We start from the raw sequence: 22,984 nt of genomic DNA on the forward strand, positions 1-22,984 counted from the left end.
TTAGAGTCTTTGACTCTTAAATAGTGGCTTTTTAAGTCAATCATTTCAGTTCATTCATAACAGCAAGCAGGCAAGATGAAAGTTATTCACTAAATCTTTCAAGAGGCAGTACCTGGGTGTTTGGATCCCAAAGGCAATCTCTTCTAAAATTCATATTGGAAAAAAAGCCATTTAGAGTCTAGGTTAGCTTGGAAAAGAGTTCCTACAAAGGGTAAGGATGTCCATTTACCATTTTCTTTTTTCTCAGTAATCTTTGTCTTTCTTGGGGAAAAAAAAAGTGACAAATGGCAAAAACTTATTTCGCATGGTCCAGTATCATTCCTGTTTACCAGAGGAAGGCAGAGCAATCAGTACATCTGGAAACCAAACCAGGAGGTGACATACTAGTTGTCCAAACATTTCTTTGGAAAGTAGGAATATAAGTCATAGGAAGAGTCATCCCAGTGTGCTCCAATTGCTTACGGCAACCTGAGTGGCACACGCGACCCACTGTGGCTTGGATTTCCAGGTTGCTTTCCATTGGGGAAGAATGAATCATACACATGGTAAATGGAGTTAATACAGTAAAGCCAATATAAACACTGATGTTTTATCTTCTGACAGCATATGAATGTGCAAAGCATTAAGTTATAGGAGAAAAGGGGCTAATTTTAGATTTGTTCCTAGCCCTCTCCATGTGAATGGTGTCGCTGTGAGCCCAGCAATGAAGTTCACTGTGTTGTAGCAGACTGCGCAGTTCCTGAGTGTGTCAACCCAGTCTATGAACCAGAACAATGTTGTCCTGTCTGCAAAAATGGTAAGACCATACTGCATTAGCTTTCCAAGAGGGGTTAGTGCGAACTGCAAATATTTCACCACTGCCCACCATTCGATGCAAGAGCCCTCTAAGATCTGCCTGGGGTTCTTCAATATGGGCATGGCAAATTTATATTTTTATCCCACCTTAACGTGAAAATAAACCAGCAATGGGTGCATCATGAAGCTTTCCATCTGGGGAATTAAATCTCTTATAAGCTGACTTTGTTGTGATCCCTATTATTTACTGTTGATTTATAGGGAGGATATTGGAAAGAACACAGAACCACCTTTTTGTAATGACTTAATTTCTCTCTTGGGGAGGCTATGAAGCAGTTCACCCCATTTCATGGTGCATAACCCAGGAGAGAGAGTAGGGTAAGTGCCAGGTATTTTGCTTTGGGCTTAGAGAAAACTTTAGATTTAAAGTTAAATTATTAAAGAAATACAGAATTCAATCATTAATGCACTTAAGTTGAAGTAAGAAAGACTAGAAGATTTAGGGCTTTTATTCTAGGTTTTTATTACACTGGAATCTTACTCTCATAGTAATTAGACAGATGAGAACTTAGTTTATAAGATTATGGGTTCTTTTTTGGCCCTAAGGAACAGAGACGTTGAAACGCCTACAGTACGCTGATCATGCTGGTCACTCAAAATCAAGGTGATGCCACAGAGAAGACAATCCAATGCCATAGACCCAGGACAGCATATCAGCAAAGCTAGTATCATGTTCTTCCTACTAGTCATGTACTACCAAAAAAATAATGCTATGCTAGATAACAATCCACAAATGCCCCCTCCTGTCATTAATACCTGCTTGAAAAAGTGGTTGTAGCTCTTAATTAAGCTGAGGTCAGTCTAATGCTGAATACCTGTGCCCTTCCTTGAGTTAGCAAGTGCTCATCTTCCTCTATCACCCACCTCTTTTTTTTTGTCCTGAACTTGCCATTACGTTAATTCACCTGCTAATCTTTTTCTTTATAGAATTATAATTAGGAAAAAGAGGTATCTGTTTAAAGAAAAAACAAAAGCAGTTCTGGTTGTTTTTATAATAATTTTTGTGTTTTAGTGTCTTCCAAAGGACTTAGGAAGAACACATGACATTTTTGCAGACACAGTTTTACTATTTCTGATCATATGAATCCACTGAGTTGAATATTCAACTGCTCACTTGCCTTCTCTCTTTATTCTTATTCCTCTCATCCAACTGACCTGTGTCATAGTGAGCATCTTTTCTGACTTAGAAGGTGGAAATAAATATCATCCTGAAGTCCTAACCTATCTAATATATGTAAAGATATATAATTTAAGACTTTATACTTTTTAGAGGATTTTGAAGAAACTGGAAAAGATCCAGGGAAGAACAATAAGATGATTTAATGGTTGAAAAATAGGACCTATGAGGACAGATTCAAGGAGTTAGCATAATTTGTCCTGGAGAAGAGAAAGCTCAAGGGAGACCTAACTGTCATAAATTATATGAATGTTTAGTCTAAAGTGGAAGAGGACCTGTTATTTTTCATTTTCTCCAAGGACAGAAGGAGGAAAAAATCAGCTACCTAATCAATCTTTAAAAATAGGATTGACAAGTCTTTGACTGAAGACTGTTTTTTTTCTAGAAGCAACTGTCTAAACAGGTCCTTGAGGATCCTCTCTTCCCTAGGTGTCCCTGGTTGGCTTTGTTTCACATTTATGGTAAACAAAATTATGCTTATAGTTAAGAACTCTCATCTGGGTATACTTAGAATACCCACAGATTGAAAGCATACTAGACCCTATATTTAAAACACAGGGTTTACACATACACCACCACATCCTCCTAGCGACCCCACACCAAAGCCTATAATATATCCAGAGTTAATGTCTACATCAAATGTCACATCATCCACTACAACTAATCACCTTTAATTTGATGTCACCCAAGATTATTCAACTTCTCTCCATGTGCTAGAGTAGAAATTTATCTTCAAATGAAACTCTCTTTGTATAAAAACATCATATAATAAATGGACTTTAATTGTTCAATTATTTGATTAGTCACTCATTATATTCCTGAAAAACATGTTAAGAGAACAAGATTAGTTAAGTTTTCCAGAATTTTGTTCATGACACACTATAGTTTCTGTTCCTTTTTGCCATTTCCAAGCAAGCTTTTTTTCTTTTTTTAATAAGGGAAATGAACCTGAATTGGACTTACTAGAAAGACAAACTCTGATTGTAGCATTATGACGTATTATCTTTTTTTATATGACACTAATTAGTCACTTGTCCCCCAAAATTGAAATATAATCATTGTCAAAGAAAAGTATATTAAGGATCACTGAAGAATCCTTATGACCACCAATGATACTGGTACTTTTACTGAGAGAACAGACGGAGCCCCATCTTGCTTGCTCTCATTGTAAGCTTAGCCCAGAAAACAGAAACAGATGACCCATGTGTGGAAAAGCAGAGATGGGGGGAGGAAAGGGGTAGATGTTTATTATGACAGAATACAATTGGAACAATTTCTTAAATTTCCAACACATGGTAAGCCTTTTTCATTCTATACGACAAGATTAATTTGCCTATTAGAGTGTAAACTCTTAAAGTGTGCCACTAATTTCTTAGATTAAAAAAAAAAGATAAAAATGTACCCTATGGATTCAAGGTGCAGGCAATAAATCTTAATTTGTAAACAGCCCTATAACATTTTCTACATTTCTTAAATCTTCATAAATGTTGAACATTTTTAGTTTGCATAAATGCTGATTATCTTGGCTGCCAAATACTTTGCTTTTGCATACTAACATCAATTTCTCTGCCTTCCTGAATTATAACTTGCCAAGAGCAAGAGGCTATAAAGATATAAAACAAAAGTTTAAAATGATAGAATTTACCACACCTGACCTTAAAACTCAATATTCAGCTAATATAAAAATCTTCATTTTCAGATTACTTAAGAGCAAACAAAACAAGAAACATTCAGGGACAATGTGAATGATTGGGCACAGAACAAATAAGAGGAGAAAGAGGAAGGTACTTTTTTATTTGGCGAGGACTGGAGGGAATTGACAAAGGAATTTATTGTTTTTTAAAATATGATTAAGCCTTTGCTTCTCCCTCCTCTATATCTCTGCAAGAGCTAGCAATCCAAATGCCTTCCTGAAAAATATGACATTTCCTAACTGCCCATCTTTCCCCAAGATTGTGTTACTTTGACCTATCTTTCAGCCTGAGTCCTTTCTAAGTGAATTAATGAAGATTCTTTATGGTTTTCTGTCTTTATAGTATAAAAAAGTAAAGTAGCACAGCATTTGCTTTAAAAAAATTCTAGTTTGGAGCATCATATAAATATTTCAAATATTTGGTAAATGAAAATATATTTTATTGATAAAATATTTGTTCATTAGAACATCCAAATGACTAGCTGTATTTTTTACATTTGATCAGCCAGTATGTCAGTGAGTTCCCTGTTTTCACTGGGATATATAGTTAGGCATTATTAATGGTTCTGAAGGAAGTCACTTTGTGAAAAATTGGAATAGACAGGAAGCACCCACAAAATCCTCCATACACACTAAGTGAGAAGGTTCCATATCCTTTTTAGCTAAAATGAAGGCCCTATTCAAATATTTAATTCCTTTTCCCTTATTCCGTTCTAGTTTAGTACTGATACAAATAAGGCAGGAAATTGACTAGGCAAAAGAGAAAATGGAAAGGAAGAAGACAATGGAGGGGATGGGCAGTACACAAAGGTGAGAGAGACTTTAGAGGTGCCTGGGAGCAAACGTGTGACACATGTAATTGTTAAGATCTCTAATATACAATGAGCTCCTTGAAATAAATGAGAGAAAATCAACTCTATAGGGAAGGAAATGGGCAAAGAATACAGAAAGGAAACTCACAGAAGAAAACCAAACGTCTAACATGTATATGAAAACATGCTCAACCTCACAAGGACCAGGGACATAAAAATTGTAAAAATGAGATACCAATATTGTATTGATCATAACTTGGAATTCATAATACCCCAAATCTGCAAAGGTATTTTAAAAAGGGGTGAGAAAAGTAGAAACAACTTTTAAGAGGGTACTTTCCATCAAAAGTTTCATGAAACTTGAAGTCAGAAATCCCTCCTCTTGTACTTTTCCCCACATTCATGTACTGCATTTTTACTACATTTTAAGAGCAAGACGGTGGGAGAAAACCTAATAGTCCTTCAATGGACAAATGAAATATATTGCAGCCTTTAAAAAGACCCTACTGGCATTTTTTTTATTGCTATATAAAATAAGCAGGGAATGTATAGTAGACTATATATTATGCATAATATACAATGTATTTTATATATAATACATACATTTTAAGTGATATACATTTAAAACATTTTAATTAATATACAATTTTAAGTAGATATTAAAATTTGTATGTATATAGGAAAAGAGCTAAGTAGATACACAATAGAACATTAGTAATGATTCAATGGTTGCTTTTAGGGAAAAGTGAGAAGGTAAAGGGGGAAAGACAAAAACTAATCTCTTTAAAACATTAAACCTTTACAGACTGATGATAATAAAAACAACAGAAAAGTATACAAACAGCTCACAAAATACAAATGTTCAAAAAATATAAAAAGCTATTCAGCTTAATAAATCAGACTTTTAAAAAAATTTTTTAAACCCTCCCTTGTTGTTTTTGTATGAGGCATAAGGAAAGTTCTGGAAGAACACATGCCAAATTTTTAATAGTGATCCAATGATCTGAAGAGTAACTAAGAATAAAAGTGCAAAGGTAGAAGCAAAAAACTTTGATGTTTTATTTCATAAGCCTCTTTACTGAATGAATTTTCAAAAAAACTATTTTATTTTCATAATTTAAAAGGTTGTATCAAACCTTTAAATAAAAGAATTCTAATGTTAATTAAACTCTTACAGAATTTTCTTTTTTCTGGAGTATCACACTGATACAAACTAAAGAATTCAAATTAAGAAAATAATAAGTGGAGGGCAACTTATAATTAGTAATAGGGAACTAATAAGATACAAAATCCTCAATCTAAAACCCTTGGGTTGTGGATTTTACAAAGAGAATGGAGTTCATATATTGTATAGTATATTACATGGCCAGTGGGTCTAGGTCAGCATTCTTCAATCACGTGGACGTTTCTACAACAAGAAATATAATAATCATACTAAGACTAAATAAATACAGAGTCTCACACAATCTCAAATCAGGTTTTAATACCAGCTGAGTTTTGGTATCAAATTCATGGGAAAAAATTGCATTTTCAGAGACTGTGGGAATGGTACTGCACATTTATGTTAGCAAAAAGAATCTAGAAGAGGATTAAAATAATTAAGCATCCTGACCAAGTGGAGTTTACAAAAAGAGTTCACTATTAGGAAATACATTAATATAATTTATTCTATTTCCAAACTGGAGAGAAAGATATTATTTCCATATATAAAGATATTAGACACAAATCAGCGAAAGCTATTAACAAAAATTCTTGATAAAATTAGACCAAGTGGATAATTTTTGCATGATAAAATATATCTACCTCAGTCCAAAAAGACAGAATTTTGTTTAATAGGTAAACAGTAAAGGCATTCTCAATAAAGTTAGGAAAAAGACAAGGATGCCCACTATTATTTAAAGTTTCAGATAGAGAGTAGATATGAACTAGCTAATATATTAGAAAAGAATCATGTGATATGATTGTATACTTGAAAAACCCAAGAAAATAGACTGAAAACTACTATAAGGACAATTTAGTAAGATAACAGGGTACAAAACAAATATACAGGTCTCTCTCTCTACACACATACACACACACACACACACACACACAAGAAATATATGTATCACTAAAATAAAATTGTGGCACTGGTATATGATGCTGAAATATCAATGAAATGTAATAGAGTTCATTGACCTAGCAACGCATGAAAATTTGGTATATGACAGATAAAGTACTATTTCAAATCAATGGGAAAAAGGTAATTTGTAAAGGAATGGTGTTAGAACAACTGGATAGTTGTCTGAAAGAAATAATTTTAAACTTCTACCTTATCTGAAACTCAGGAAATTTTTCAGTGCAACAAAGATTTATATATAAACTTATTTTCCAAAACAGTACAAGAAGAGAACCTGGATGATTTGATTTGTAATCTTGAAGTGGCTGAATTTTAAAAACAAACAAAAATCTCCACCTGGCAAAACAAAAACAAAACACCACTGTAAAAAAAATTAAAAATCTTAATTATAAATTATCATCTTATATCCTAAAGGGTTAATCTCACTCATACATAAAGATCTCTTAGAAATTGATAGGAAATAGACCAACAATTCTATTTTAAAAATGGGCAAAGAATTTCAAAAGTCATTCCACAAAAAAAAACAATGAAATAAAAAAGTTTCTAAAACATATGAAAAATTGTCCAAATTTTAGAAAAAAAATGCAAATGAAAATTTTATGGCTTTTTTTTTTTTACTTACACATTGGCACAAATCCTAAAATTTAATGACCTACTTTATTCTTGATACTGTGGTGAAACAGGCAAACTCTCCTGTTGGTGGTGGGTGTATAAATTGGCACATCCCCATGGAAGGGAACTTGACAATATGTATCAAAATTATAGTATATGTAACTTTTACTCAGAAATTCTATTTCTATTTATAGTTATTTGAAATGGCAAATGAGCAAGCAGTGTTGTTCATTTCCTATGTTGTATTTCAAGTTTTACGATAATAAAAAATGATTAGAAAATTCGTAAAAATAACTACAGATTTAAATGTTCTTTTAACATGTTATTAGTTGACAATTAAAAAAAGAACTTACTTCTTCCTTTAAATATGCATTGAGATATCTGTATTGGATTGCAATTTAATTAGCTTCCATTTACCTTTATTTTTTTCATCTCGTAATACATTTTTAAGCTTTAATTTCACATGGTTCAAAATTGTGAAAATAAATGTATTTAGCATCAACAGATTATAGGCTAGTTTTTAAAGAAAAAACATTAATATTAGTATTTGCAGGATATATATGCATATAGTTTAAAAATCACAAAAACTTACTAAGAACTATTCAAAAAATCATAAGGAAATATACCAAATTTCTAAATGTGAAAACTCAAATTTGTTAGGTTGCTATTTCTCTAATGATAAATTAAATGGAAATCTTATCAAATTTTTTATATGACGTAATTTTTTTTGTAAGTTGACAAAGCTTGGAAAATTTAAGTACATGAAAAAGAATGTACTTGGTAAGGTTGGGCAATTCAATCTACCAGATATATTAAACTAATGTATAAAGATATAATAATTTTAAACAGTATAATAATGGAATAAAAATAAACATAAATAGATTAGAAAATTAGAAATTAGCCCACAATTTAGTATACAATTAAGGTGCCATCCAAGTATCTGGAGAAAGAATGTATTATTCTAAAAATATATTATAAAGGTTAATCATTTTTTTAAGTGAAATTACATTCCTGTCTCACCCATTATAGAAAAGTTTCAGTTGGATTAAAGATTGAAATATAAAAAAAAAAGATATCATTAAGGAATTTTTAGAATACTGTAAACATTAACTTATTCTCAGGATAGGAATGGTCTTCCTAAACATAAAAACAAACAAACAAAAATCTGTAACAGGAAAGATTTAAATGCAAATTAAGTAACAAAGAAGATAATGTCCAGTTTGGGGAACGTAAAATGCAACAGGCATTCTCGTGCCTTACTGGTAAGAGTGTAAACGATACATCCTCACTGAAGGGCAACGGAAGTGTTCAGGACTTTGATCGATCAATGTCACATTTAGAAAGTGATAAAAAGAAATAATCAGATAAGCATATAAAGATGTATATAATGAGATATTACACAGTCATTTATAATAGCATAATATGGAAAACCTGAAACCTAAATATTTAACAATAATGTGGTTGTTTAAAAAACCACAGTATATCTACATAGACTGACTACTAAGGAAGTATTACAAAATAATATTATAGGAAAAAATTAAGGACATTCCCCATAGACACAAAGCACATGTTCAAAGTATATTATTAAATTAAACTACGGTCCAGAAGCCAATGCAAATATGACTCTATTTTTGTTAAAAAGAAAATATATCATACATATAGAAAAAGACAGGAAGAGATACTTCAAAATGTTAATGGTACTTAAATCCATCGAGTAGGATAATAGAGGATTTCTTTCTTCCCTTTGCTAACCTACATTGTTTTTGTTTTTACATCTCCTATAACAAACATGCATCATCCTTGTGATTTACAATTACAGTTTAAAACAGAAAATAGACAAATTCTTTAAAAAGATCATGCACAATCCTTTCTCACTGTTTTTATAATTTAATAATAATTGATGTGTCACTTATTTGAAATGGCACTATGATTCCTTGTTATAAATTTGTACTCCATCAATTAATTAACTAATAATTCTACCATTTGACTTTCAACTCCTACAACTATGAGATTCTTTATAAAGTGTTTAGAAAATCTCATCACCCATTTTATGCACCTATTAGGGCAATGCAAAATATTCACTTAATTATTAGGGCAATTGCTAAAATATTCCATTTACATTTGCATGAAGCTATTTCCCAAAATCAGCCTTTTAAGTCTGAAAGTTGGATGCAAGTCTTTCACCTTAATTTGATATTTTCTCACTTCCTCTTAGGTAGACAATTAGTAACAGGTGAAACATACATAAAACAAACACACGGAAGGTGAAAAATTTTCTGGCAATGGCACATATCCATTTGCTACAGAGCCCCTGAAATAGTTCATGATGAAAGAACAGCCTATGAAAGGCAGTTTTAAAGTCTGCATTTCATTGACTCCTTAACTGAAGGTCAGAATTATCATATTGGTATAAAGTAGATGTCAAAACATAGTAATTATAAGTAGCTACTTTAATGAGCCACAAACAATAATTTCCTATTGCTTTCATAAAGATTCCTCCAAAATATGAAGGGAAATATTTATATTTACATTGTCTTAAACCAACAGGATTCCCTCTTAATTCATCAGCAAATTAGATTTCAAAAACATTATTTTACAATGTTGACACAATGAAAATTAATGCCACATTTATTTCCTGCTAATGACATCTTTTCTTTAATTATCAGGGATACCCGGCCCTTCAGAAAATGAAAGAAGGAAGGCCAACTCATTCAGAAACATGAACTTTTTCTCTGTGTTTCTTCCTCATCATATAGGAAATGCTTAGAGACTATTTTTTCCCTACATAAATATTTGGAATGAGTCCGGTCATCCCACAAAGCACACACTTGCTCCCTTGAGAACAGAGTCGCATGCACTCCTTCGCAAGTGTCATGAATACGGTTCAGCACACCATCCCACGGGGTGCATGAGAGACTGGAGGAAGGGTAATGAACACACACGTACTGAATGTCTTGTTCCTAAACATTCGTATAACCTAAAAGATAATCTGGCTCAAAAAACACTGGCAGAATGTTGAATATATCTTCCAGAACTGACTGTGCATTTCTATTCTTAACCCCACCTTCTCTCTTATTCTTGAGCCTCTCTTCAGTTACTTTTCTATAGAATATTGCTGACTTCTAGGAATGTATATAGTAATCTCTAATTAAGATACTTCTATGAACCAGGGATGATGGTAAAAGGGCAATTGGGATCACTGATGGGTTCCATGGGAGCTGGATTTGATTCTAGGAGTAATTAAGTGGGGTTAGGGTCTGGCTGGGAAGCCAAAGCATTTAGTCTTGCCAAGATTCATGAACTCCTAGAAATAATCTTATCTCTCTAAGGAAGGCTTAAGTCATTAGCCATGGGACGGCTTCATTGAGGGTACAGTACAGCTGCTCATCTCAAGGGTGTGGAGTCCAGCAGTCCACAATGACCCCCGAGCTCTTCCTCATACAACCCACCCATCCACATAGCTCTGAGAGGCATCCAGAGAGACCAATGGGTCACTGCTGACCATAAAGGCACAAATTAAGGTACAGAATCTTGCTTCCTCCAAGCCTCCTCTCTGATATAGACACATTACGAAGTTGTCCTTCTTCCTCTCATGTCCACATTGGCAGGTAGAAGCTCAGGATTGTCAGAGAGGCCCAGAGGGAGCTGTGTCCCAACACCCACACCACTTTCCCCCTCACTAATTAGTGTCAATGTTGCACAGTCAGATAAAATAAAACAAGGTTGTAATTTAAATAGTATCCCTTGACCTTTGAATTTGAATGTCTTCAGAAGCACTTGGGCAGGATGAACCTGGAGGGCCTCTGGGAAGGTTGGACTCTCTTTCTCAGAAGTTTCAGAGGCCTGGAGCAAGAGTCTCTGACAGACTTATCCCTGCGGCACAGATTCCCAGATTCCCTTTCTTGCAGAAAAGACCAAGCCTCCTGGTCTTTCTACATCCCTTGTCATTAGTGAAGAGACCCAGAACTCTGGGTTGCTCATCCCCCCAGACTCTCTTCCCCATATGGTTCTGGGAGCTATAAGGTAACAACCAAACCACCCCTTTCCACTCCTGTTCCCTGCTTTTTCATTCTCCATCACACCTATCATCATCTGCATAGTATATATCTTACTTATTATTTGCTTGTCCCCACCTCCTCACACAAGCATCAACTCCACACAGGCAACAATTTTTATCTGCAGCTGTATCCCCACTACCTACAACATGTGGTAGGTATACATACATACATGTTTTTGAATAAATAAATAAACCCCCATATTGTGCCTTTGGAAGAGCTAAAATTAAATAGGAAATTTGATTCTTTGAGTTATTTTAAACTTAGTTACTTTTGAAAAGTATTAGTCTTCCATTTCATAGAGTTTTCCTATGGAGAGTCTAGGACGCTTTGCATGACGGGAAGGAAGGTGCTCCTCAGAAGATTTCTTTCCTAATTTAAGTTTGCTTTAGTTTACCACCAAGATTAGTGGTACATATATTGATGAGAGGAACACTGACGTGATCTAGTAGAGACAGGCTGATTGCCAGGGGAAACTGAGTCCAGTTTGCTATGTTACTGCTTTATGATCTTGCCACAGATACCTAAAGCTTATTTTTCTTAAGAACCGGCTGCATGTAACAAATGGGTCACTTTAGTGAAAAATTAATATAACACTTTAGCTAATATTATCCTTAATGGTATGTTTTATCTAACAATAGGGATTGGACTTTTTAACAGTTAAAGAAGCCACAAGCATTGACTGAATATGTGATTTGTCAGTATTTGGTAAAAACTACTGCACTTAATGTGAAGACATGAAACAAATTCAGAAAATAGGACTTGATCCCAGGGGCAAAGGGAGAAAACCTGATTGCAGGGGATAATATTTAATTCTAGGAATCAGACTGCAACTGGAAAAGAAATCAGAAGTAGGGCTTAAACAGGGACAAAGGAAACTTGCTAACCAATGTCTTTTCCAGCGTATAGTGACTGGGAGACTCTCCAAGGATTGCTGTGGCTGAGGCAGGGAGCCCTTGCAGTAAGACCTCTGATATTTAAATGTAGCTCTGAGCTGCTTCAAATCAATTTATCAGAAATGTTAAACCTCTTTTGAAACATATTTATGGTTGGATGCCCCTCAATTGAGAAAAGGGAAATGGGAAGTTCCTGCACGCATACTTATTTTGCTTACATGAGCTTCATTTGTACAAGGTGACGGCACAGAGCCCCATAAACGCTGCTGCTTGTCAGGGTAGATAACCAGCCAACCCTGAGTCCTCCCTTCCTTTCACCCGTCACTTTTATGTGTTCTGCAGAAAGGTCCATAAAGCAACACACCTGTCTTCTGGAAGGCTAAGCTCAGTTAGTTTCCAACATCATTAGATAACAAAACGGTCGGCAGGGTTGTATCCAAATCTCGAAAGCCTGCCTCACTCCCAACTTTCTGTGTGAGGATTTTGAACAGGAGCAAGATGTAGGCACTAGGGCCTGATGTCATGTGATTAAGGTGTGGCGTTCTTGGTGTCAGCTTGCTTTGACCCGTCTGCTTTGATTTGATTTGATGGTTTCTTTAAGAGTGGAGACAGGTAAGAATGAAAAGCAACGGCGGAGGAGAGCTGCAGTTATAGAGCACGCAAGCCTTTCCAGCCAGAATTCCTGCAGGTTCATGGCAAAAAAACTTAATTGGATTCTGTTTCAGCTCCCAGTAAATGCAATAGGTATGTCCCTGAGCTTAGTGAAGCAATCAGCCCCTGATGCAGTGTCATCTGAAATGTATCCCCCTTCCAGCCTGCCAAAATACATGTCCACATACACACACATTCACAAACACTTCCACGCTCATGATTTCTTTCATTGCTAAAACTGATGTCACTAAAAATTTGAGGAAAATCGCTGGGAGAAACACCAGGTACTAATGACACCAATTAAGCTACATGTGTTTTCTTAGGCTTATCAGATGACTAAGTCATCAAACACAGGCCTACTGAGTTTAAATGTGGGGAAGAGTAAACCTGGGATAACAGGGAGACAGTAGGAAGATACTGGACCAGAGACAGAATGCCTGGGTGCCTGAAAGATAAGTGAGGGAACAATGAGTCTTAAGAGACTGAAAGAGAAAGAGATGTCTGCGGATGGCACATGCTGAGGGAAGTACTTGTCTTTTCTCTTATATCCTCTCAATGAGCGGTCTAATAATGATAATTCATCTACTAAGAGTAATGCTAGCTTTTATTTATTAAATCCTCATGCATTCTAGGTGCTTTGCAGATATTAACACATTTCATCTTTACAATAATCCTATAAAGAGGTAACAATAATAATTGCTAATTTGCAAGGGAGCAAACTGAGACTAAAGTAAATAAATTACCTTCGGACATGCAGCTGGGATTGAACCTTGTTCCATCCAACTTCAAAGCCAGTAGTGTTTAAGCATAGTTCTCAAAGTAGCACCCCCTGCCCCCCCCCCCCCCGCTGGGGGCCAGTGACATCACCGTTATCTGGGAACTAGTTAGAAATGCAAATTTCTGAACCCATCCCCAAACTACAGAATCAGAAATTCTGGGAGCGGGACCTGGTATTCTATCTAGACAAGCCTTCCAGGTGATTCTGAACCTCAAAGCCTGAGACCCATTTATATCTTCTCAGGTATCTGTTAGGAAGTCTGTTCTCTTTCAAATGAAGGATGGGTGGGAGGAAGATAAAAGCTGAAATAATTACCAGCCATGTCATCTGAAATAATGTTACACCAGGACAAGAAATACAACAAGGCTGAAAAGGAAGGGTCAGAACACAAAATACCCTGTAGTTAAAGCAAGGCCACTTTGGTTGGCAAGGATCTAGGAATGGTAAATCCCAGTGTGGGCCAAGGCAGGTCTTCCAGGGATTAGAAATTATATAGGTGGGAGATACCAGGGAGATGATACTCAGGTGAAGCTGTCAAGAATGATCAGACCTAAAGGTATTTCTTAATAACAAAGTCATGGTCATTGAAAGCTAAATTCAAATGACTTTTAAAGATAGCAAAAATCACTAGAGAAAGCACAGTAAGGAAAGGAAGAGCAATGTGACATGAACACAACTACTGATAATTCATTCTTCATCATGTTTGCCTTTACTGATCTATATGAAGAAGTGATTGTTTCAACTGAATTATTCTTTCCATAGTTAATGGTAACTATTAACATTTTATAAGCCATAATTATAGTTAAGACTATTTTCATCTTTTTAAACAGGTGTATTGAGGTCTAGCTGACATGAAATGAACTCTACACTTTTACAGTGTACTGTTTGCTGTTTTGATGTATGCATACCTGTGAAACCATTACTGTAGTCAAGAAAGTGCCCTTGTCTATCACTCCCACAACTTTCCTAGTGTCCCTCTATCCTTCTGTCCAGCCCTTCTCTGCCCCACCCTATCCCAGGCCACCTCTGTTCTGCTTTCAGTCATTATACATAAATTTTCATTTCTTAGAACTTTGTACAAGTGGAATAATTCAGTATGTACTTTCTTTTGCTTGAATTCTTTCACTCAGCACAATTATTCTGAAATTCATCCATGTTGTAGCATTTATCAATAGTTTATGCCTTTTTTATTGTTGAAAAGTACTCCATGACATAGCTATGCCACAGTACTATCTATCCATTCACTTCTTTTTTTTTTTTTTTAAAGATTTTTTTTATTTGACAGAGAGAGACACAGTGAGAGAGGGAACACAAGCAGGGGGAGTGGGAGAGGGAGAAGCAGGCTTCCCGCTGAGCAGGGAGCCCGATGCGGGGCTCGATCCCAGGACCCTGGGATCATGACCTGAGCCGAAGGCAGACGCTTAACGACTGAGCCACCCAGGCGCCCCTATCCATTCACTTCTTGATGAACATTTGGGTTGTTTCTAGTGTTTGACTATTTTTTTTAATTTTATTTTATTATATTAATCACCATACATTACATCATTAGTTTTTGATGTAGTGTAGTGTTTGACTATTATAAATAAAACTATAAGCATCCTTACACAAGTTTTTGTATAGATATACGCTTTATTTTCTATTGCTAAAATAGCTATATGCAGACTGCTAGGCACATAGGTAGGTGCATATTTCATTTTTTTTTAAATGCCAAACTTTCAAAGTGGCTGTATTATTTCAAATTACCATCAAAAATGCATGAGAATGCCAGTTCCTCAGCATCCTCACAGTTCTTGGGATCATCAGTCCTGTTTAATTTTAGCTACTCTAATATAAGTGTATTATTATTTCATTATGGTATTAAATTGCGTTTTCTTAATGACTATCAACCTAATGTTGAACATCTTTTCATACACTAATTTCCATCTGTATATCTTTTTTAGAGGGATATCTGCTTAAAACACTTGCCCATTTTCTTTTTTTTTTTTTTTTTGGTTGTTTGTTTTGTATTATTAAGTTTGGAGAGTTCTGTATACATTCTAGAGACAAGTCCTTTATTGGACATATGCTTTGCAAATATTTTCTCCCAGTCTGTGCTGTATCTTTTCATCCCCTAAACAGTGTAATTTGAAGAGAGCAAATTTTTAATTATGATGAAGTCCAATTTACCAATGTATGCTTTCATGAAATGTGCTTTTGGTGTTGTAACTAAAAAATCTTGGCCTAATGCAAAGTCAAAAACATTTTTCCTGTTCAAGAAATGTTTTAGTTTTAGATTTTTATATTTAGGTCTGTGATTCATTTTGTGGATATTATACAAGGAATTGATTGAAGGTTTGTTTTGGTTTTAATACGTATATCTAGTTGTTTTATTTTTTTATTTTTTATTTTTTGAGGTGGGGGGTAAGGACGGGCAGAGGGAGAGAGAATTTTAAGCAGGGTCCGCACTCAGTGCAGGGCTTGATCATGACCAGAGCTGAAATCAAGAGTCAGATGCTTAACTGACTGAGCCACCCAGACACCCCTATCCGGTGGTCTTAGCACCCTTTCTTGAACAGTCTATTCTTTCTCCACTGAATTTTATTTGTACATTTGCTAAAAATCAGTTGTCCAAATATGTCTATATACATTTTCATGTATTTCTGAACTCTCCATTTTGTTCCACTGAAGTTAGTTTGACTATTCTAGGTCCTTTGCATTTCTAACTGAATTTTAGAATCAATATATCAGTTTCTACCCCCCCCAAAAAAAAGTCTATTTTGATTGGCATTGCATTGAATGTTTACATTCATTTGAAGAGAAGTGACATCTTAACAACATTGAGTCTTTTGATTCATGAACATGGTATGTCTCTCTGCTTGTTTAGTTCTTTAATTTCTGTTTTGTATTTTTTAGTGCACAGGACTTTCACATCTTTGGTCAGTTTTATTCCAAAATATTTCTTTCTCTTTTAAAAATATTCTGTAGTTAGTATGCATTTTTTAAGTTCTGATTATTTGGTGCTAGCATTTAGAAATAAAATTGATATTTGTACATTGGTCTTAGATCCTGAAACATTGCTAAACTCAATTATTAGATCTTGTTGCTTTTTTTTTTTTTTTTTGGACATTCCACTGGACTTTCTATATAGATAATTATTTTTACCTGTATATATAGTTCTATATCTTCTTTACATTTGGATGTTTCTTAATTCTCTTTCTTATCTTATTGCACTTGCTAAAACATCTCATACAATGTTGAATAGAAGTGCCAAAATCATACAGTCTTTTGCTATTTGGATGTGAAAGGGAAATCATTTGGTCTTTCCCAACTGCTTATGATTTTAATGTAGGTTTTCCATAAATGCCCATATCAGGCTGAGAAAGCCCTCTTCTACTCCTACTTTGCCAAGAGATGTTAACAGGAATAGAGATTGGGTTTTGTTAAAGGCTTTCTCAGTATCTGTTAAGATGATCATGTAATTTTCTCTTTATAGTTTTTAGTATAGTATAGTTTTTAGTATAGTTTTTAGTATAGTTTTAGTATAGATTGTGATTTTCAAATACTAAGACAACTGCATTCCTAAAATAAACTACATTTGGTTATGTTTTTATATATAGTTGAATTTGATTTGCTAAAGTGGTGGGGGTTTTTAAATGTGTGTTTTTTTTTTGTTGTTTTAGCATATAATGTATTATTTGTTTCAGGGGTACAGGTCTGTGATTCATCAGTCTTACACAATTCACAGCACTCACCATAGCACATACCCTCCCCAATGTTCATCACCCAGCCACCCCTTTAAATGTAAGTTTATGAGGTGTGTTGGCATGAAGGATTTTTTTCTTTTTTTCTTTTTTTTTGGTAATGTATTCAGTGGGTTTGGGTATTAAGGTATTGCTGACCACATAGAATAAGAGAATAAGTAAGAGAAATATTCCCCCTTTCTCAATTTTCTGGAAGAGCCTGTGCAGAATTAGTATTAATTTTCCCTTATATGTTTGGCAGAATCCACTAATGGCTTGTGAAGTTATCTGAGCTGGTTTTCTCTGTGGAAATGTTTTTAAAACAAATTTAATTTATTTAATAGACAGGGTTATTTGGGTTATTGCATCTTGAGTTAGCATTGGCAATTTATTTTTTCAAGGTATTATAACATTTCCTCTAAGTTGCTGAATTTCTAATCATAAAGTTGTTAATAATGCCTTACTATCTTTTTAATATCTTCAAATTCTGTAGTTAATTTTATTTTGTTCCTGATATTGGTAATTTCTCTTTTCCATGGTTGTTTTTTCCTAATTCGTCTAGTGAGAGGTTCATCATTTTTATTTTCTCAAATAATGAATTTTTGGATTTATTAATCTTTGCTAATATTTTTTGTCTTCTATGTCATTGATGTCTGCTCTAGTGTCTAGTGTTTCCATTCTTCTACTTGCTTTGGGCTTACTTGCTCTTCTTTTTATAGTTTCTTAAGGTAGAATCTGGCATAATCAATTTGAGAATTTTCCCTTTTTCTAATACAAGTGTTTTCTATAAACAGCCTATGTTCTACTTTAGCATCATCTGCCAATTTTGATATATTTATATATTCACTAAATTGAAAATACTTCCTATTTCCTTTTTGATTTCTTCTTCTAACCATGAGTTAGAGTACGCTAGTTTCCAAACATTTCTTCTTCTAACCATGAGTTAGAATATGCTAGTTTCCAAATATTGGATATTTCCTAGGTATCTATTTGTCACTGATTTCAGATTTAATTCCACAAAGGTGAAAGAACATACATACTTCTATTACTCGAATTTTTTTTATATTTATTGAGGTTCGTTTTGTGGCCAAGAATGTATCTTATCTTGATAAATATTCCATGTGTACCCATAAAGAATGTGTATTCTGCTGCCTTTGAGTATGGTATTCTGTAACTATTAAGCCAATATGATTGATAGTATTAAGTGTTTCATATCCTTGACATTCTGCCTACTCTATTTTATCAGTTATTGAGAGACAATTATTGAAACCTCTGATTATTCTTGGATTTGTGTATTTCTTCTAGCAGTTCTATTAGCTTTATTTCATATACTTCAAAACTCTTACTGTATGCATCAATATTTAGGATTCATTAGGACTTCTTTATAAATTGACTCCTTTATACTTATTAAATGACATTCCTCATGCCTTATATTATTTGCTCAGTAACCTTATCATTAATATATCCAATCCAGCTTTTGTTGTTGTTAGTGTTAGTATGCTGTATCTTTTCATTGTTCTACTTTTATCTATTTGTGTTTGTATATTTGAAGTCCTTTTCCATCAGGCAGCATAGAGTTGGGTGTTGCTTTTTATTCTCTGCCTTCTAATTGAGGTATTTAAGTCATTTATATTTGACTATTGATATATGGTTATGTTTAAATCTATCATATTGATTATTTTTTTCTGATAATCCCTTTCTTCTTCCCATTTCTTCTTTCCCTTTCCATCTTCTTCTGCCTTCTTTAGAATATTTTATTATTGTATTTTACCTTTTGTTGGCTATTTAAACTATAATTATTTTGTTGTCTTATTGGTTTCTTTGGGCTTGTAGTATATATCTTTAACTCATCAGACTTGACATTCATGTAATATTAGATCACTTCATGTATGGCATAAGAATCTTAAGAATGGTACACTTGAATTTAAACCCTCCTGACCTTTGTAAGATTGTGGCCATACATTTTACTTTTACGTATGTTTTATACCCTACAATACTTTGTTTTTTATTTAAATAGTAAGTTATCTTTTAGTGAGTTTTAAATTATAATGCAAAATTATATATATATATATATATATATACACATACATACATTATTTTCAATGCTTTCCATTTCCTTTATGTAGATAAATATTTTCATCTAGTGTAGCTTTTCTTCAGTCTGAATGATTCTTGTAGGGCAAGTGTGTTGGTGAATTCCTTCAGTTTTTCTGTCTAAAAAATATTTAATCTGCATTTTTATTTATTTATTTTTTTAAAGATTTTTTATTTATTCATTTGACAGAGATAGATACAGCGAGAGAGGGAACACAAGCAGGGGGAGTGGGAGAGGGAGAAGCAGGCCTCCTGCAGAGCGAGGAGCCCGATGCGGGGCTCGATCCCAGGACCCTGGGATCATGACCTGAGCCGAAGGCAGATGCTTAACGACTGAGCCACCCAGGCGCCCCTAATCTGCATTTTTAAAAGATATTTTCACTGGTATAGAATTCTTGCTTGATAGTTATTTTTCTTTCAGTACTTTGAAGATATTGCTCCACTGCTTTCTGCCTTGCTTTTATTTTTTCTGACAAGATATCAGCTGTTCTCTTATTTTTATTCCTGTGAATGCAAGATGTTTTTCCCCAACCCCACCTTCAGCTGCTTTTAAGATTTTCCCCATCACGATTTTTGTGCATTGTGATTATTATGCGACTTGATGTAGTCTTTTTAGTGTTTCTTATGCTTGTGATTCATTAATCTTCTTGTGCCTGTAGATTTATAGTTTCTATAAAACTTGGAAATATTTCAGCTTATATTTCTTCAAATATTTTTCTCTCTCTCCCACCTTTGAAAATCCCAATTATACATGTATAAGCTGCAGAAAATTGTCCCATACCTGATGTTCTGTTCATCTTTTTAAATTATCTTTTCTGTCTGTTTTTCATTTTGCATAGTTTCTACTGTTATGTCTTAAAACTTACTAATCTTTTCTTGTGCAATGTCTAATTTGCCAATAATCATATCCACACTTTGTAGTTTTCATCTCTAGAGGTTAGATTGTGTTTTGTTTTGGGTTTTGTTTTGTTTTCCTGGCTTCTACTTAAATTTTTTGAATATATGGAATAAAGTTATGTGTTTAGTATTTTTTCTGTTTATCCTAGTATCTGTGTTAGCTCTAGATCTTTTTTATTGATTGCTTTATCTCTTTATTATAAGTCATATTTTCATGCATCTTTTCATGCCTGGTAATTTTTTACTGAATGTCAAACATTGTAAATTTTACCTTGTTGGGTGTTGGACATTTGTTTTTCTGTAAGTATTTTCGAGCTTTGTTATAGTACAAAGTTAAGATATTTTGATCCTTTTATGTTTGGCTTTTAAAGAATGTTCAGCAGGACGAGGACAGTGCTCAATCTAGGCTAATTATTTCCCACTAAGGCAAGAAATGTAGAGTACTTTACCCAATGCCCTATTAATCATGAGGTTTTCCAGTCTGGCTGGTGCAGACTGGCACTTTTCCCAGCCCTAATCCCTGGTGGTTCTTTCCCTGGCCTTGGGTAGTTTCCTCACATACATATGCTGATCAATACTCAGCTGAATACTTGAGGGAAACCATCTGCAGGTCTCTGCAGTTCTGTCTGTGGGCAGCTCTCTCCTCACCAGTACTCTGTCCTGCAAACTCAAGCTGCCCTGTTCTCTCCAAAACCTGAGCTGTGTTGACTCAACTCTAGGAAGTTTCACAACCTAGCAGTATGGCCTAGAAACTCTGAAGGTTGGAACACTGGGCAATCATAGAGCTCCCTGTATTTGTTTCCCGGCTCTCAGGGATCACTGTCCCTGATATCCAGTGTCTTGAAAACCATTATTCATATATTGTTTTTGTTTTTCATAATTTCTATTGGAAGTGTAAATCTAATCAGTTACTCTATCTTGGACATAACTGAAAGTTACTCTATCTTGGACATAACTGGAAGAACATAGTTTAATTTCATAGCTTGTATTTTCCAATAGAAACCCAGGCTCATTTCATCTTTGCCTTTCACAGCAATGCTGAGCAATTCATACCTAAACATATTAGAATAATAATATTCATTGCCCCCACAATAAGTGCCAAATGGTTGTCACTAAAGAGAGTACCTACTATGTCTTAGCCATTTTGCTGGATAGTTTAGACAAATTATTTCTATTCTTACTATATTGTGAGGTTTTATCTTTTTTTAAAATTTAAATTCAATTAGCCAGCATAGTACATCATTAGTTACAGATGTGGAGTTCAGTAACTCATCAATTGCATACAACACCCAGTGTTCATCACCTCAGGTGCCCTCCCTAATGCCTGTGACTCAGTTACCCTATCCCCCCTACCGACCTCCCCTCCAGCAACCCTCAGTTTCTTTCCCATAGTTAAGAGTCTCTCATGGTTTGTCTGGTTTTACCTTTTTTTTATTTTACCTTTTATATAATTGAGGGAAATTAGGCTTAGGTATGTAAAATAATGTGCCATATACCCAGTAAATGATGTATTTAGCTTTCATATCCAGACTTTTCTAATTCCAAAAACTTCATACTTTTCATAGTGCTATGGTTATTATTTACCATAAAATATAAACAGAAGATTTAATAATGGATTTTCTAATTATGCTCCCCAGCTAAGGACATTAACACATTTCCAACTTACCACCTTAAATAATTTAGCTGACTGGCAGAATTTTAAGAGACTTTCTTTCAGCAGGGAAAGAAAATTTATATTGCAAGAATGAAAGTGATAAAATGGAAAGAACATAAAGTGGTTAATTTTATCACTCAGTTTAATGCCAAATACTGAGAACAAGAATTTGCAGAAGAGAAGGGGACCCAGACATGCAGAAATCCAAAGGAAGACTTAGAGGAGGAAATTGGTTCATTTGACAAACCACCAAACAGCACATGATTGCTGACTGAAGAACACAACTTTGAGACTCTTAAGAAACTATGTTATTCTGACGGTTTATAAACCTTCTCAGATGTTGAAGATACAAGGTTTTTAAAAATTAATATTACCAATCTGATCTTCATTAAAGGTATCAAATATTTTTGACTTAAAAATATTTCAAAAATTCATGTTCTTTTTATTGGAAGACACTCAGATGTTGGTTTAATCATTTCAAATAAGTAAAAATTTAATTAATATTTTCAGTACAAAAAATAATCATTTTTTAAACTTCTATGTTATTTAACTGTTAGAAAACATCAAATAATTATATTGTACTACTGCATTGAATCAGTGATGAAAAATATACAAAATACAATAAAGCTGAACAAACATCCCATCATATGTATTGTGTAAATAACTATCAAATAGTCAGGAATGATCAGTTAAGCTCTAATGTAATCCATGTAGTCAACCACAATAACCTCACATGAGACGTGGGTTTGCTTTGGATTCATACCTCATGAGTATAATGTCTATGACTATCATGGGTACAGTGTATATGAGAATATGAAAAAGAAATCTATACAGCATTTGAGATTTCTATATTCTCTTAGGGATAACTGAAAGTAAAGTATCACCTTGAAAGGCATTAGGAAAAAAAAAAATTTCCAAAACTACTCTCCATTCATTACAGCTATATAAAATTTCCTACACTGAGGCAAAATG

General features: G+C 34.1%; 1 protein-coding gene across 2 annotated transcripts in view; it reads left to right on the top strand.

Annotated features, from left to right (window-relative positions):
* Window positions 1-22,984, top strand: part of VWC2L (von Willebrand factor C domain containing 2 like) — a 156,140-nt gene that overhangs the window by 25,311 nt on the left and 107,845 nt on the right. For both annotated transcript variants that reach the window (XM_036087401.2, XM_036087400.2), the window contains exon 3: window positions 667-796. In XM_036087401.2, the coding sequence (XP_035943294.1) occupies window positions 667-796 (130 nt within the window). The remainder of the gene's footprint in view (window positions 1-666; window positions 797-22,984) is intronic.

Source organism: Halichoerus grypus, chromosome 4 (assembly GCF_964656455.1).
Source record: "Halichoerus grypus chromosome 4, mHalGry1.hap1.1, whole genome shotgun sequence".
Classification (NCBI taxonomy): domain Eukaryota; kingdom Metazoa; phylum Chordata; class Mammalia; order Carnivora; family Phocidae; genus Halichoerus; species Halichoerus grypus.